At 40.7% G+C, this 12,310-nt stretch overlaps 1 protein-coding gene across 8 annotated transcripts in view; it reads right to left on the bottom strand.

The window, feature by feature from the left end:
* Positions 1-1,180: 1,180 nt before the first annotated feature.
* The window catches only part of pcgf3 (polycomb group ring finger 3), a 39,577-nt gene continuing 28,447 nt past the window's right edge, over positions 1,181-12,310 (bottom strand). For all 8 annotated transcript variants that reach the window (XM_086023270.1, XM_086023271.1, XM_086023275.1 and 5 more), the window contains 4 exons: positions 9,027-9,115; positions 8,722-8,859; positions 7,798-7,878; positions 1,181-5,556 (listed from right to left, as the gene is read on the bottom strand). In XM_086023270.1, coding sequence (XP_085879396.1) covers positions 5,509-5,556; positions 7,798-7,878; positions 8,722-8,859; positions 9,027-9,115 — 356 coding nt within the window. In that variant the 3' untranslated portion in view covers positions 1,181-5,508. The remainder of the gene's footprint in view (positions 5,557-7,797; positions 7,879-8,721; positions 8,860-9,026; positions 9,116-12,310) is intronic.

Here is a 12,310-nt window from a genome sequence, read left to right as displayed (position 1 = left end):
TCCTGCCAATAGTTTCAGCCAATTTTGGAGTTCAGTGGCGGTGTCAATTGAGGCGTTCAGGTCGGCTTAATGAATGTGCTTGTGCGTGAAAAGATAACGCTTACATACTAGAGGCAGGTTACGGTTCAGATGCTGCTGCAGTTGTCCACACTCTTTGTGAAAGAGGACCGTTTCTCGTCCGTTCCAGCTCTCTTTCACACGGACTCTGCAAAAATTGCCAAATCATAAAATCTAGCATTCAAACCTTTTGCTGGGTCCTGTGTAAAAAGGTGAGGACCACTTTATGCGAGACAGGCTATAGCTGCAGTTTTGCAGTGTCTCTGTACGAAGTCTGTTCCGGCTTTTGCAGACAAGAGACACTGCAAAAATCACTGCAGCAGAAGAGCCTATATTCACCACTTTCTAATGTACACTGTGAAATGTTAAATGCTGGACAAGGCTCCTGCACTCATGCCACTTCCGGTTGGGCAGTCTCTGCATGAAAGAGGACTATTTCTAGTCTGTTCCAGCTCTTTCACACAGGCATCATGCAAACTTGTCACATCAGAAGATCAGACAATCATCCCATTTGCTGAATTCTGTGTAAAAAGTTAAAGACAACTACATGCCGGGAGCGGGTCTTCCTTTTTATGTTGTGTTTTGGACATTTTTACTGTGGACAGCACTTTGAGTTGCATTCTTTTTGTATGAAAAGTGCTATATAAATAAATTTGATTTCATTTGATTTGATACATGCCGAACAGGTTACAGCTCTCATACCACTGGAATTTTGCAGGTTTTCCACTTGAAAGATAGACTGGCCTAAAAATATGTTGCAGCTTTTTCATACAAGACGCTGCCAATTCACAGAATCAGAAGCTCTGGCATTCAAGCCTTCACTGCGTTTTGTAGTAAAAAAAAAATGGTGAATACTGCTTAATGCTGCCTGGACAGACTAAAGCTCTCGCATTGTTCTATTTATGATGGGTCTTTGTCTGAAAGTGGACTACTAATCTGTTTCAGATTTTTTCCCCCGGAGATGCTGTAAAATCAGCGCAGAGCCAGCCTTCACTGCTTTTGCTGGGATCTGTAAAATTTATAGACCGCTAAATACTAGACATAGCTATAGCATTCCTAAGAGCTGGCAATCACTTCCTTTGCTGTGTTCTGTACGAAAGAGAACAGAGCATGGAGCAGCAGATGACTTTTAAAAGGCATTTATTGATTAAATACACAGTAAAGTTTGGACAAAAGCTTCTGTGTTGTTTTTGTTTTTAAAATAACATAAGAAATTGGGGACCCACTCTCAACCAAACGCCCCTCCAAAAGGTCGGGACGCCATGGAAAGCACTTTCATTACACAGCCGCAATAAATAATACAAAAAGTAGGCAGAGGGGAGAGTAGGGTGGAGTGGCGTGGTTTTTTTCGGGGTACGAGGGTGAACGCTGAGAAGGCATTTTGTGACCTGAGGACCTGACTGGAAACACACATGAAAAGCCATATTGCACATTTGTCCTTCATTCTTAAAACCTGAAAAAGAACACACGCGTCATGGTGTTGCCGTCACACAGACGTGAACATCAGGAATTCAGAATGCAAAAAAAAAAAAAGGAAATTGAAAAAGGAAACATTAACTCATTCATTGCCATTGACAAATTTACTTGTCTTTTCACAGTCCAGCCATTCAATCCGAGAAACTTTTTTAGATTTTTTTCAAATGTTAGGGTAAAAGTGGGTCTGAAAATGTCTGGCAGTGAATGAGTTACAAATGCTTGCAAAAGTCTGCATGACAATGACCTAAAAAGTGGATTATTATGCAGCATTGATTGATTGACGGGTCTTCTTCAACTGTTTTCACACACTGACCCCAAATCGCTGCATCAAATCCGTAACAAAAGAACAGAGATAATCTTTTGCTGAGTTCTGCGGAAAAAGGTAAAGACCATATAAAAAAGGATCTCCTGTTATGGCTCTGATTCTGCAACTTCCCCTTTTACACAGACATGACAAAATTGTCACATCAGTGTCATTAAAGATCTGGCATTAATACCTTTTGCTGGATTTTGGGTCAAATGATACAGATCGTAAAAAAGCCAGATAGATATTCTGTCACAGAAACTTCCTCTTTTGTACAGAGACATTGCAAAATAATCATAATGATGCCAAAACAAAAGAAATGGAATGTATCCCCTTTGCAGGGATCTGTGTTAAAAGGTAAATACCATATAAACGCTGAATCTTGCATTATGACAACTATTAATTTCACACAGAGAGCCTGCAAATTGTGGCAATCTTGCAGGCTATGGGTAAGAGAACATTAATCTTATACACCAATTTTGGCTTTCATACATAGATCCTGCAAAACTGTCACATGAGGACCATAACAGAAGATATGGACTATTTCCCCTTACATCACTTCTGTGGTGAAAGGGGAAAGCCCAGATTGTAACATGAGATTTTCTGTTATGGCACTGGTGCAGCAATTTTGCAGGGGGTCTGTGTGAAAGAGAAACTTAAACATCAATCCTTAACAGAAGATACAACATTTATGCCCTTGGCTGGGCTCTGTGGCAAAAGGTAAAGATGCTTTCATACAGAGACCCTGCTAAATCTGTGCCACAACAGAAGATCCGGCATTTCTTCCCTTGGCCAAATTGTGTTATCTGTAACCATTGTGATGTTTCAACGGTCACTTTCACACAATGACCTGCAAAAACATCACACTGGAGCCGTAAGAGAAGACCTGGTATCCACTTTGCAGGGTTCTGCGCCAAAGGATAAAGACGGACCTTCTGCTCCGGTAATTTTTGCAGTGTCTCCAGGTGAAAGGGCTGCAGATGACTTGTCAATCAAGTAGCAAACCTAAACTCAGAGCCAATGGGGATGAAGTTCAAGGGGTGAGGAATGTAATACTCAGTCCAACAGGGTTTAGTGTTAGCACCAGAGAAAGCACCAGATGAACACGTAGTTGTTTTCTAGAAGGTTCAACGATAACAACAACAACAAAAATTAGCATCTGCCGTTGTCAGCGGCGGTCAGACAGACTGATTTGGAGCACCTTGTTTGACATTTCAGTGTCCAACTCTGCCGCTTGGCTGGGACGCGTCTTGCCCACAAGATCGACTAGATGTCAACGTGGTTTGTAAACACAAACTAAAAAAACAGTATCAGGACACACATCCCTACTTAAAGCTCAAATTGAGCATTTTGTTATTTGTATCCATTTTTGTCTTCACAAAGAATGTCCAGTTATTTGATTGAAAAAAATCTTGACAGGACAGGTCAACCTGATGACAGTCTGATTTTAAGAGGACTGTTTGAGATGGTGAAAAGAGTCATTAAATGGACTTCTGTGGCAACGGGTAAACATGGTTTTGATTGGCGGGCCATCATGGGCTATTTCACACAGAGACCCTGCAAAATGACCATATCGGAGCCACAACACAAGATCTGGTATTTATCCTCTCAACCGGGCCCGGTGTTAAAAGATGGTGGGACAGCACGAGCGAGCCAGCGAGCGACGGCGGGACAGTACGAGCGGTCCAGCAAGTCCTTCCTGGGGTCGAGCAGCAGAAGTGAGGAGTAAAACTCCATTGAGAGCCCGATTCACCGGTCTCAGCGGTGGTAGGCAAGTGACCCTTGGGTCCGGCACTAGCTGCTAGCTCCACCGCCAGCTCCTAGCCCCGACACTAGTTTCTAGCCTAACCACCCGTTGCTAGCCAAACCGCCACTACCACCAGCGGCGTCCAGGACCAAGCCTCGAACGGTGAAGCTAGCAACAAAAGTGAGGGACGCAAAATGCAGCAGAAAAAAGCAGAGGCTAAAGCTGATGAGGAGCTTGTGTCGCTGACACAAGTGAGCGAACTGCTTCAGCGGCAAAAGGATATGTAAATAACTCTTTTACGACAGCAACAGGACAATTTAAAAAGTTTTGTCACAACAATCATGGACTCAACAAACAATAGGCTGGATGCACTGACAAGAGAGCTACAGGAAAATAAAACAAGTTTACATTAGGGTAGACATCAATTCTGGGTCTTGATGCGGCTATTTTGCAGGGTCTCTGTGTCAAAAAGCTGAAGCTGTTTTATATTAAATAACGGTACGCTCTTTCACGCAGAGACCCTGCAAAATAGCTGCATCACGACTAAAAATTGATCTATGCCCTCACAGAAAATCCAGCATTTACAGTATCCACTTTGCCGGGATCTATGGCAAAAGATAAAAGTCGGATACACGCAGGATCTTTCGTTGCAGCTCTGTTGATTTTCTCTTTCACACAGTGAACCAGCAAAATATTCAAAGACATTTGGAATGCGTAGCCTTCGTTACGTTCTGTGGCAAAAGGTAAATAAATGCCTGATCTTGTGTTGTGGTTCTAAATGAGGCATAGATTCCCTGTTGCTGGGCTCTGTGTCAAAACAGACGAATCATCTTCTACAGGTCTTAAACGGAGCCCAGCAAAAGGGTTACATTTTGGCTCGTGTCAAAAGGTAGAGCTAGATAAATGCCGGGATCTTCTTATCCAGCTTTGATGCGGTGATTTTGCAGAATCACTGAGTGAAAGAGGAGCACAAGGACGGAATTCTGAACCATTCCTTGTTTTCTATTTATTTTTTTAAAGGACAGAAATATGTCTTTTTTGACATTTCACAGGGAATTTTAATGACACAGAATTGTGTCGCATTCTGAAGGAATGGGACGAAAGACGGGCGGCGGGAGCTTTTATGCCGCAGATCTGCTTTCTCAAAGAATAACAAAACAAAAACTTTTTTTAAAAAGAAGATATATTCTGATATAGATAGCACTTCTGGACGCGCTCTGTTTTTAACAGTCTAAAAGTCTCTCTTACTCTCTGCTGCTTGCTCCCTATAAGCACATTGTATGTACAATATATAGAACATAAATTACTACACAAAGCCTATTCACAATGGACAATCATCAATAGCAAATTAGATGGAAAACAGGGCGGGGCTTGGGCCAAAAAGACACATTCAGAGACGTTTTACTCCATAGCCATATTAAGATGGACACACGTAGAAAATCTTTGTCCCCAAAAACAAAACAAGTCAATATAAAACTTTTCATCCTCCACTGCGATTGGCCAAAAGACGGTCATGTGAAACCCCCGCCCGCCCCCGACATCTCATTTGCATGTAAACAGAGCACCAGTGTAGTGTCTTTTTAAGTTTGTGTCTCTTCTTAAACTGTACAAAAGTATAAATATATGATTTATCTCCATTTCTTTTTTGTCTTTCTTCTTCTTCACATATCTCGGATGTAGAGCACAAAAATGAGGAAAAGAAAAAAAAAAAAAGAAAGAAACAACAGCCAGTGTTGCGGTACCTCCCCGAGCTGCTGGCTTTTTGTGTCGAGTGTGGTTTTGTTGTGGCGTTTGCTTGTTTGCTCGCTGCTGCTGGTTGATCGTCTTTGCATACGCTGTTTGAAAACAGCACGCCGGGACAGGAACGACAACGACAACAACTGAATACAAAATTTAAAAAAAGGAAATTGTGTGTCCGTTTCAGCTACAGCAGATCCATCTTGGGTCTGTAATGGAGCAGGAGGGGCGATTTCTGGAAGCAAACAAAACAATATGGTTAGCGTGTGTCCCCCATTGAAATGAATTGATTTGCCATTAACCCCCCCCCCCCCAAAAGATTTTTAATCTTTAATAATGGGTTAGATTTTTAATAGGGCCGTCTTTCGATTCAAATTTTTAATGTTAATCGTATGATTTACGTTAACTCACAATTAATTGCACATTGATCAGACTTTATATCTGTTCTAAATGTACAATAAAATATTTTTTAATACAACTTGTTCAATGTTACTCAACCCCTTGCGTTGCACTTGGCTGCACTGCTTCCAGTACAAGCATGTGGAAGTTTTTTTTTTGTCCAATCAAAATTTCAGCTACAGGTGTCAAAATTAAATCGATTGATCGACTATTAATCAATAATCAAAGGAATCATCAACTATTTTGATAATCAATTAATTGTTTAGAGCCACTGTTTACCTTTTAAAATGGTCAAAATCCTCTGATTTGAGCCTCTCAATAGTAAATTTTCTCTTCTGTAATCCATGAAAGCAGACTGACTATGTTCTGTGTTCAATCAAAATAAGACAATTGCAAACATCAGCTTTTAATTAGGAAAACGACAAAAAAAATTCCCTTTTTTCTGACATGCTATGGAACAAAAGAGTAACTGATAGGGATATCACGATATCCAAATGTCAGGATACGATAATATTACGATATGATCCTCACGATACAATAATCATCACGATATTGTGGGGAGGTTGGCGATATATAAAAACCTCACGATACTGTATAAAAGCTCACAAAAAAAAAATGAGGGGAGCTCATACTTTTAAAAAAACATCACAATATTCTGTTTTTGTACATAAAAACTGCCCACTCTGCATCCTTTGCAGCCTGATCATACTGGAAGGGGGATTCCCCCATCTGTGGTCCCTTCTCAAGATTTCTCACTTTTCCCCAGATGGGGTTTTTTGAGTTTTTCCTTGCCCTACTGGGGGTTAAGATCAGGGGATGTTGTGTATATGATCTGGTGCATATGTGAAGCCCTTTGAGACTTTCCTGTAATTAAGGGCTATATAAATAACTTTGACTTGACTTAAGAGCATTCACAAAGAAATAGGCTTGGCCAGTCATGCTCTCCTATTGGTGATGAGCATGAGTAATTAACATAGGTGGCATCAAATTAAATTGCACTAATAAACTAACCACCATAGGGTGCTAGGGCTTAGGCTTTTAAACAGATTTGCTGCTTTTAATATCGTGACGTGACTGACAATTTTAATATCGCAATATCACGATATTGCCGATATTGTGACATCCCTGGAAAGTGAATCATAATAAATTTATGAAAAAATATTATTGTCAGTTTAATCTATTACGAGAATAATCATTATTTGCAATCATAGTATGAATAACCTGAAATTGACACTGACAAATGAGTAACCCTTTGCATTAACCAGTATCCTTTCCTGTGATATTGCTTAATTTTTTATTTGGCTTCATCATTAAACAATACCAAATAAACAATCATTGTTTAATATACACTAATGTAAAAAATAATTTTCAATGCAAAATATATATATTTTTTATATGATCATTCAATGGAATAATCGACTCTAAAAATAACCGAAAGTGACAGCCTTAATTTCAGCCTCTCTGTTTGCCATGTGAATCTAATCTGCCCAGGAATCGGTAGCACTGGCCTAAAGTATATTAGCGACGGGAAAGTTCTTTTAACCAATCAGATTCCAAATTTGCATCAGCTGACCTCTAATACCGCCAGCAGTTTTCCATCCTTTTGATGGGTTGGTTGGAGCAAAACTGCTACAGCTAAGTTTGATTTAGAAAACACGTCAGCAGTGACGACCACGGAGGTTGTTGACAGTTCCAGGTCTTGTGTTTGTGAATTATCCTACTTCTGATGTCCTCAGACATCTCCTTTGTCTTTGCCGTTGTGGCAAAGGAAAAGGGGAGAACGTGTGGCTTTTTAAAACATGAAAGTCATCATTCAGTGGTTAATTCACGTCGCATGGGCAGAGACAATTTAGAACAAAGGATTCTCATTTGCGATCTACCAAGTGTGAGTCACAATGTGTTTCCATGCTGATTTACAGGAAAGTGTGCCAATACCAGTGACAGCACACTTTAAGTTTTCAATTTTCTTTACCAATTGTTTATTGTTTAAAATTATTGTTTATCATTTGCTCTTGTGTATAAAATATGCGTTCTGAGTCATGACTGTAGACAACCAAGAATGCCACAAGATGGTTACCTTAAATCTCCATCTTGTTACGACGACAAATTTCAGAGTGTGATCCTTGCCCAGGATTTCCTCGTTGCATAAAATGTCCAACTGTGTGGGAAGAAAAAGAAAGAAAACATGATCTTTTTTCCAAATCACATTTGCGAGAGAAGCGCTGAGAGTAAGAGAAGGACCGTTTTCAAACAGCATTTGTGTTTCTCTTTCAACAAATGAGGCTTTCCCTGTGTGAAGTCTCTCGGCCCGCCTGCCTGCCAATCACGGCAGCACCCCGCTGCTCTCTGTGGAGAGCCACGAATAATTTAGCAATCTCAGGGGCCTTTAGGTTTGTTTTCCAACATTGAGTATTTTTATATTATAAATGAAATTAACGAAAAAATATTTACAAATTTCCACTAACTCAGCATTTTAATTGAAATCAATTATTTTGTTTTAATTGAAAATCTACGCCTTTTAAAATTTCAATGATTTATTCATCTTTTTTTGTTATTTATCCCTGTAATATCTCCACTAAAATATAATTCAAATTCAAATGATTTTTTTTGCTATTTTTAAATGTGATCATTTTTTCAAGTTTATATTTCTAGTGTATTTTTTTAAAATCTCCATTGAATTATCAAACTTTTTTTTTAACCAATTTATCATATTGGACAGGCTGAAAATAATAATAATGATAAGAAACAATGAAAATTGCATTATACAGTATTTTCAATGCTTTATCCCAATTTATTTATTAAATTAAAAAAAAAAAAAAAAAAAAATATTTAATTTATTTTATAATTGCCACAAAAGGCTCAAAATATTAGCAACAGTTTTTCAGCATGATGCATACTGTGAAATACAAGCACAATAACACGTTGGTGCATTCACTTTCGACTACTAATAATGATGATAATAATAATAACAACAACAATAACATTGTATCACTGATTTTACCTCGTTAAAGGAGGTCAGGTTGAGCTTTTTGGCGATGAACTTCTTGAGGTGTAGAACGGTGGCCTGCGCCGAGCAGCGGATCCACTTGCGCTTGAGGCCTCTGAGTTTGCTGCTGTTGCACTCCAGACAGATGCTCACCTGCCAAGGCACACCAGGCAACATGTCACGAGAACGGTCATGCGATTGCCCCTTGCCAGTCGTTCATGATAATCGCCACCGTGCGAAATAAAATGTGACCAATATAAATGACCCACAAAGTTGGTCATTTTGCTATGAAACAGAGTTGGTTGGGACTAAATCTGTACCTGCTCGTCGCTACGGTGATAGTCGTTGTCCTCCTCTGCTTTCTCCTCACTGGCTTCCTTATTGGGCGTGTCCTCTGACTTAGTGTCTCCTGTTTCAAACATAAATAAAACAGAGGAACTCATTTCGATTTTTTTTTGCAGCCATTTTCATTTTGGTAAGAAGGTAAGCCTGATCGGGGTTGTTAATAAGAAGCCCCCAAAATCGTCTCAGTCGCGCCCCTCAGAATTTACTGAAGCCAAGCCCAAAAAGACAGGAAACCAGCTAATTTGGTTCGAAACTGCCATTGTAGAGGCTTGTGAAGTTAAAAATTCAGCCACCAAAACCAGTTTCACTTAGCAGCACGACATTTTCTGTACATGTCAATTAGGGGTGTAACGGTACGCTAAATCACATTTCGGTTCGGTTCGGTTTTTTGGAAACTTTGGTTTGGTATATTTTCGGTACAAAAAAACAGATTTTATTTTATTTTTTAAATATGTTTATTTTGAAAAGATGTCAAGTAAATGGTACATTTTTTCAGAAAAAATTAATAAAAGCGAACCATCCGGGTGATATTCTAAAAAATTACAGCAGAATAAAAAATAAATGCAAGAGACTGATCAAAGATGACACCAAGGTTACGGATATGGTTAGAAGCGGGGGTGGTGGAGCCGTCAATACAAAGTGAGAAGTCAGGGCAGGAGGTGCGAAGTGTTTTGGGGCAGATAATGAGGATTTCTGACTTGTCACTATTGAGTTTGAGGAAGTTGGTGAGCATCCAGTTTTTTTATATCAAGCAGGCGGTTGATGATAGTGGAGTGGGTGGCAATAGTAATAGATTTGGTGGGGATATAGAGCTGGGTGTCATCGGCATAGCAGTGGAAATTGAGACCATGGAGGCGTATTATGTGACCAAGGGGAATCATGTAAAGGATAAAGAGGAGGGGCCCAAGCACCAAGCCTTGCGGGACACCTTGGGGGACTGGGGCAGTGTTGGACTGAGATTTATAGATGGTAATGAAGTGGTGGCGGTCAGTGAGGTATGATTTTCACCGGGAGAGGGCAGTGCCGGTGATGTTAAGTCGAGACGGGTGAAGAGAATGGAGTGATTTATGGTGTCAAAAGCAGCACTAAGGTCAAGTAGGATGAGAATATTAAGGGAGTGGCTATCGGAGGGGAGTAGGAGGTCGTTTGTGACTAAGGCTGTTTCTGTGCTGTGATGGGATCTGAAGCCGGATTGAAATGGTTCATAGAGGGTGTTGGAGTCAAGGTGGCTTTTGAGTTGTGAGGCGCCAACTCGCTCAAGTATTTTAGACAGAAAGGGAAGATTAGAAATGGGACGGTAATTTTGTGGGATGTCGGGGTCAAGGCCAGTTTCTACAGGTGTAACAGAGGCGAGTTTGAGGGCAGGGGCGACAGGGCCAGTGTACAGGGAGGGGTTAATTACAGAGAGAATAAGTGGCGTGAGAACAGGGAGACAAGCTTTGACTAGTGTGGAGGGGATAGGGTCCAGGGTGCAGGTGGTGGTCTCTATGCCAGAGAGTAATGTACCGAGTTCAGAGGGGGGTGATCGGGGAGAAATGGGTGAGTGACCGGTCGGTTAATGGAGCAGTGACGGATTGTGAGTTGAGGGTGGAGGAGGTGGAAGTGGCCAGTTGGTTATAGATAATGTCGATTTTTTTTCCTGGAAGAATGATAGAAAGGAGTTGCATTTGTCAGGTGAGAAGGAGTGGGAGGGTGATGTCCATGGGTTTGAGTAGTTTGTTAATTGTGGAAAAGAGGGTCTTGGGGTTGTTGGAGTCAGAGTGGATGAGGCTGGACTAGTAGGAGGAGCGTGCAGTGATGAGGGCATCTTTACATTGCTGAATGTAGTCCTTGTATGCTATGGTGTGAACTGGGAGTCCGGTTTTGTTGGAGAGTCGTTCCAGTTGACGTTTCCTGGTTTTCATGTGATGGAGTTCGGGGGAAATTAAGAAAAACGTGATAATTAAAATACGTCTGACCTTCCTGGAAGACGCTACAATATCATAAATCTCGCTACTTGTACTTTGTTTTTGGCAAAAAAGAAAGGTTGCTTCCTCGTCTAAAAACATTCACAGTCGGATGATGCCGTGCATGTTAGATGTGCTACTTGCAACATAGCCGCCCATCTCATGTAGCAATGTCGGCACACAACTTTCGGACTTATCCACGTACCTTTCCCCATCAGCGATTTTAACAGGAAAGCCAGAATGTTCCCAAACAGGAGACCGCAGTGTACGGGGGGACCTTCGAGCTCTGGTTTGTTTGCGTATGCCATAATAAGCCATTTATCCATGCATATATGATTTATCTCGGCTTCTGGCGTACTGGCTCTTTTGTGCCGCCACCCTCCTCTCCCGCATGCAACAGTCAATAGCGCCCGTGCGTAAGCTCGCGCTAATAATAAAAACTGATCAGAAACGGTGCGCAACATGCCATACCGAAACATATTAATACACCCACGTATACCGTTACACCCCTAATGTCAATCATGAGGAGATCCGCAAAAAGTCCCAAAAAGCCATGCTCAAAAAGAGACAGGAAGTCTGCCAGTTCATCTGTAGCGCACATTTTAAAGACATTTTTGCCATTCATGCCAATGGAAAAATGCTGCCTCCAAAGCCAGTTTTATTTGGCAACATGAAATTTGGTGTGTCTGTCATGAAAACCCCCCAACAAAGTCTTAGAAGCCACGCCTAAAAAGACATGCACAGTCTGACAGTTCGGCTCAAAACAGCCATTTTAGGGGCATTTTGGCCATTTAAGCGAATTGAAAAATTCAGCCCCCAAAGCCAGTTTCACATATAGCAGTGTAAAAAATTGTCGAAGTGTCTACCATGAGGAGACCCACAAAAAAGTCTCTAGAAGTCAAAAAGAAATAGTAAAACATTTCAATGTTACATATCTTGCAATATTGCACACCACAACAGTAGAGCAGATGGTGTAATGTGGGTTCTACAAAAACAAATATGTTAGACCGTCCATTGGGAAACCTGTTTCTATTTTTTATCTCACCTGCAACACATTTAATGTCTATAAAAAAAAGACTGACGACAAAGAGGCTCACAAGAGAGACATTTCTTTGTGTATTGCACACACATTGAATGTTTAGATATGAGACTTTACACTGCCGCAATTGAGTGTTACGTTCCCATGACCTCGAAAACAAAGAAATTTGTTCCCTTCACTCTTAATTCAGTGCAAGTAATAGCAATATGTGTGTGCGTGTGTGTATGTGTAAGTAACCATGTGTGTGTGTGTGTGTGTAGATTGGTATCCTAAA

Source organism: Filicampus tigris, chromosome 2 (assembly GCF_054856515.1).
Source record: "Filicampus tigris isolate MCC_2025a chromosome 2, RoL_Ftig_1.0, whole genome shotgun sequence".
Taxonomy (NCBI): domain Eukaryota; kingdom Metazoa; phylum Chordata; class Actinopteri; order Syngnathiformes; family Syngnathidae; genus Filicampus; species Filicampus tigris.
Note: the sequence above shows the minus strand (reverse complement) of the source record. Positions and strands in the feature narration are given on the sequence as shown.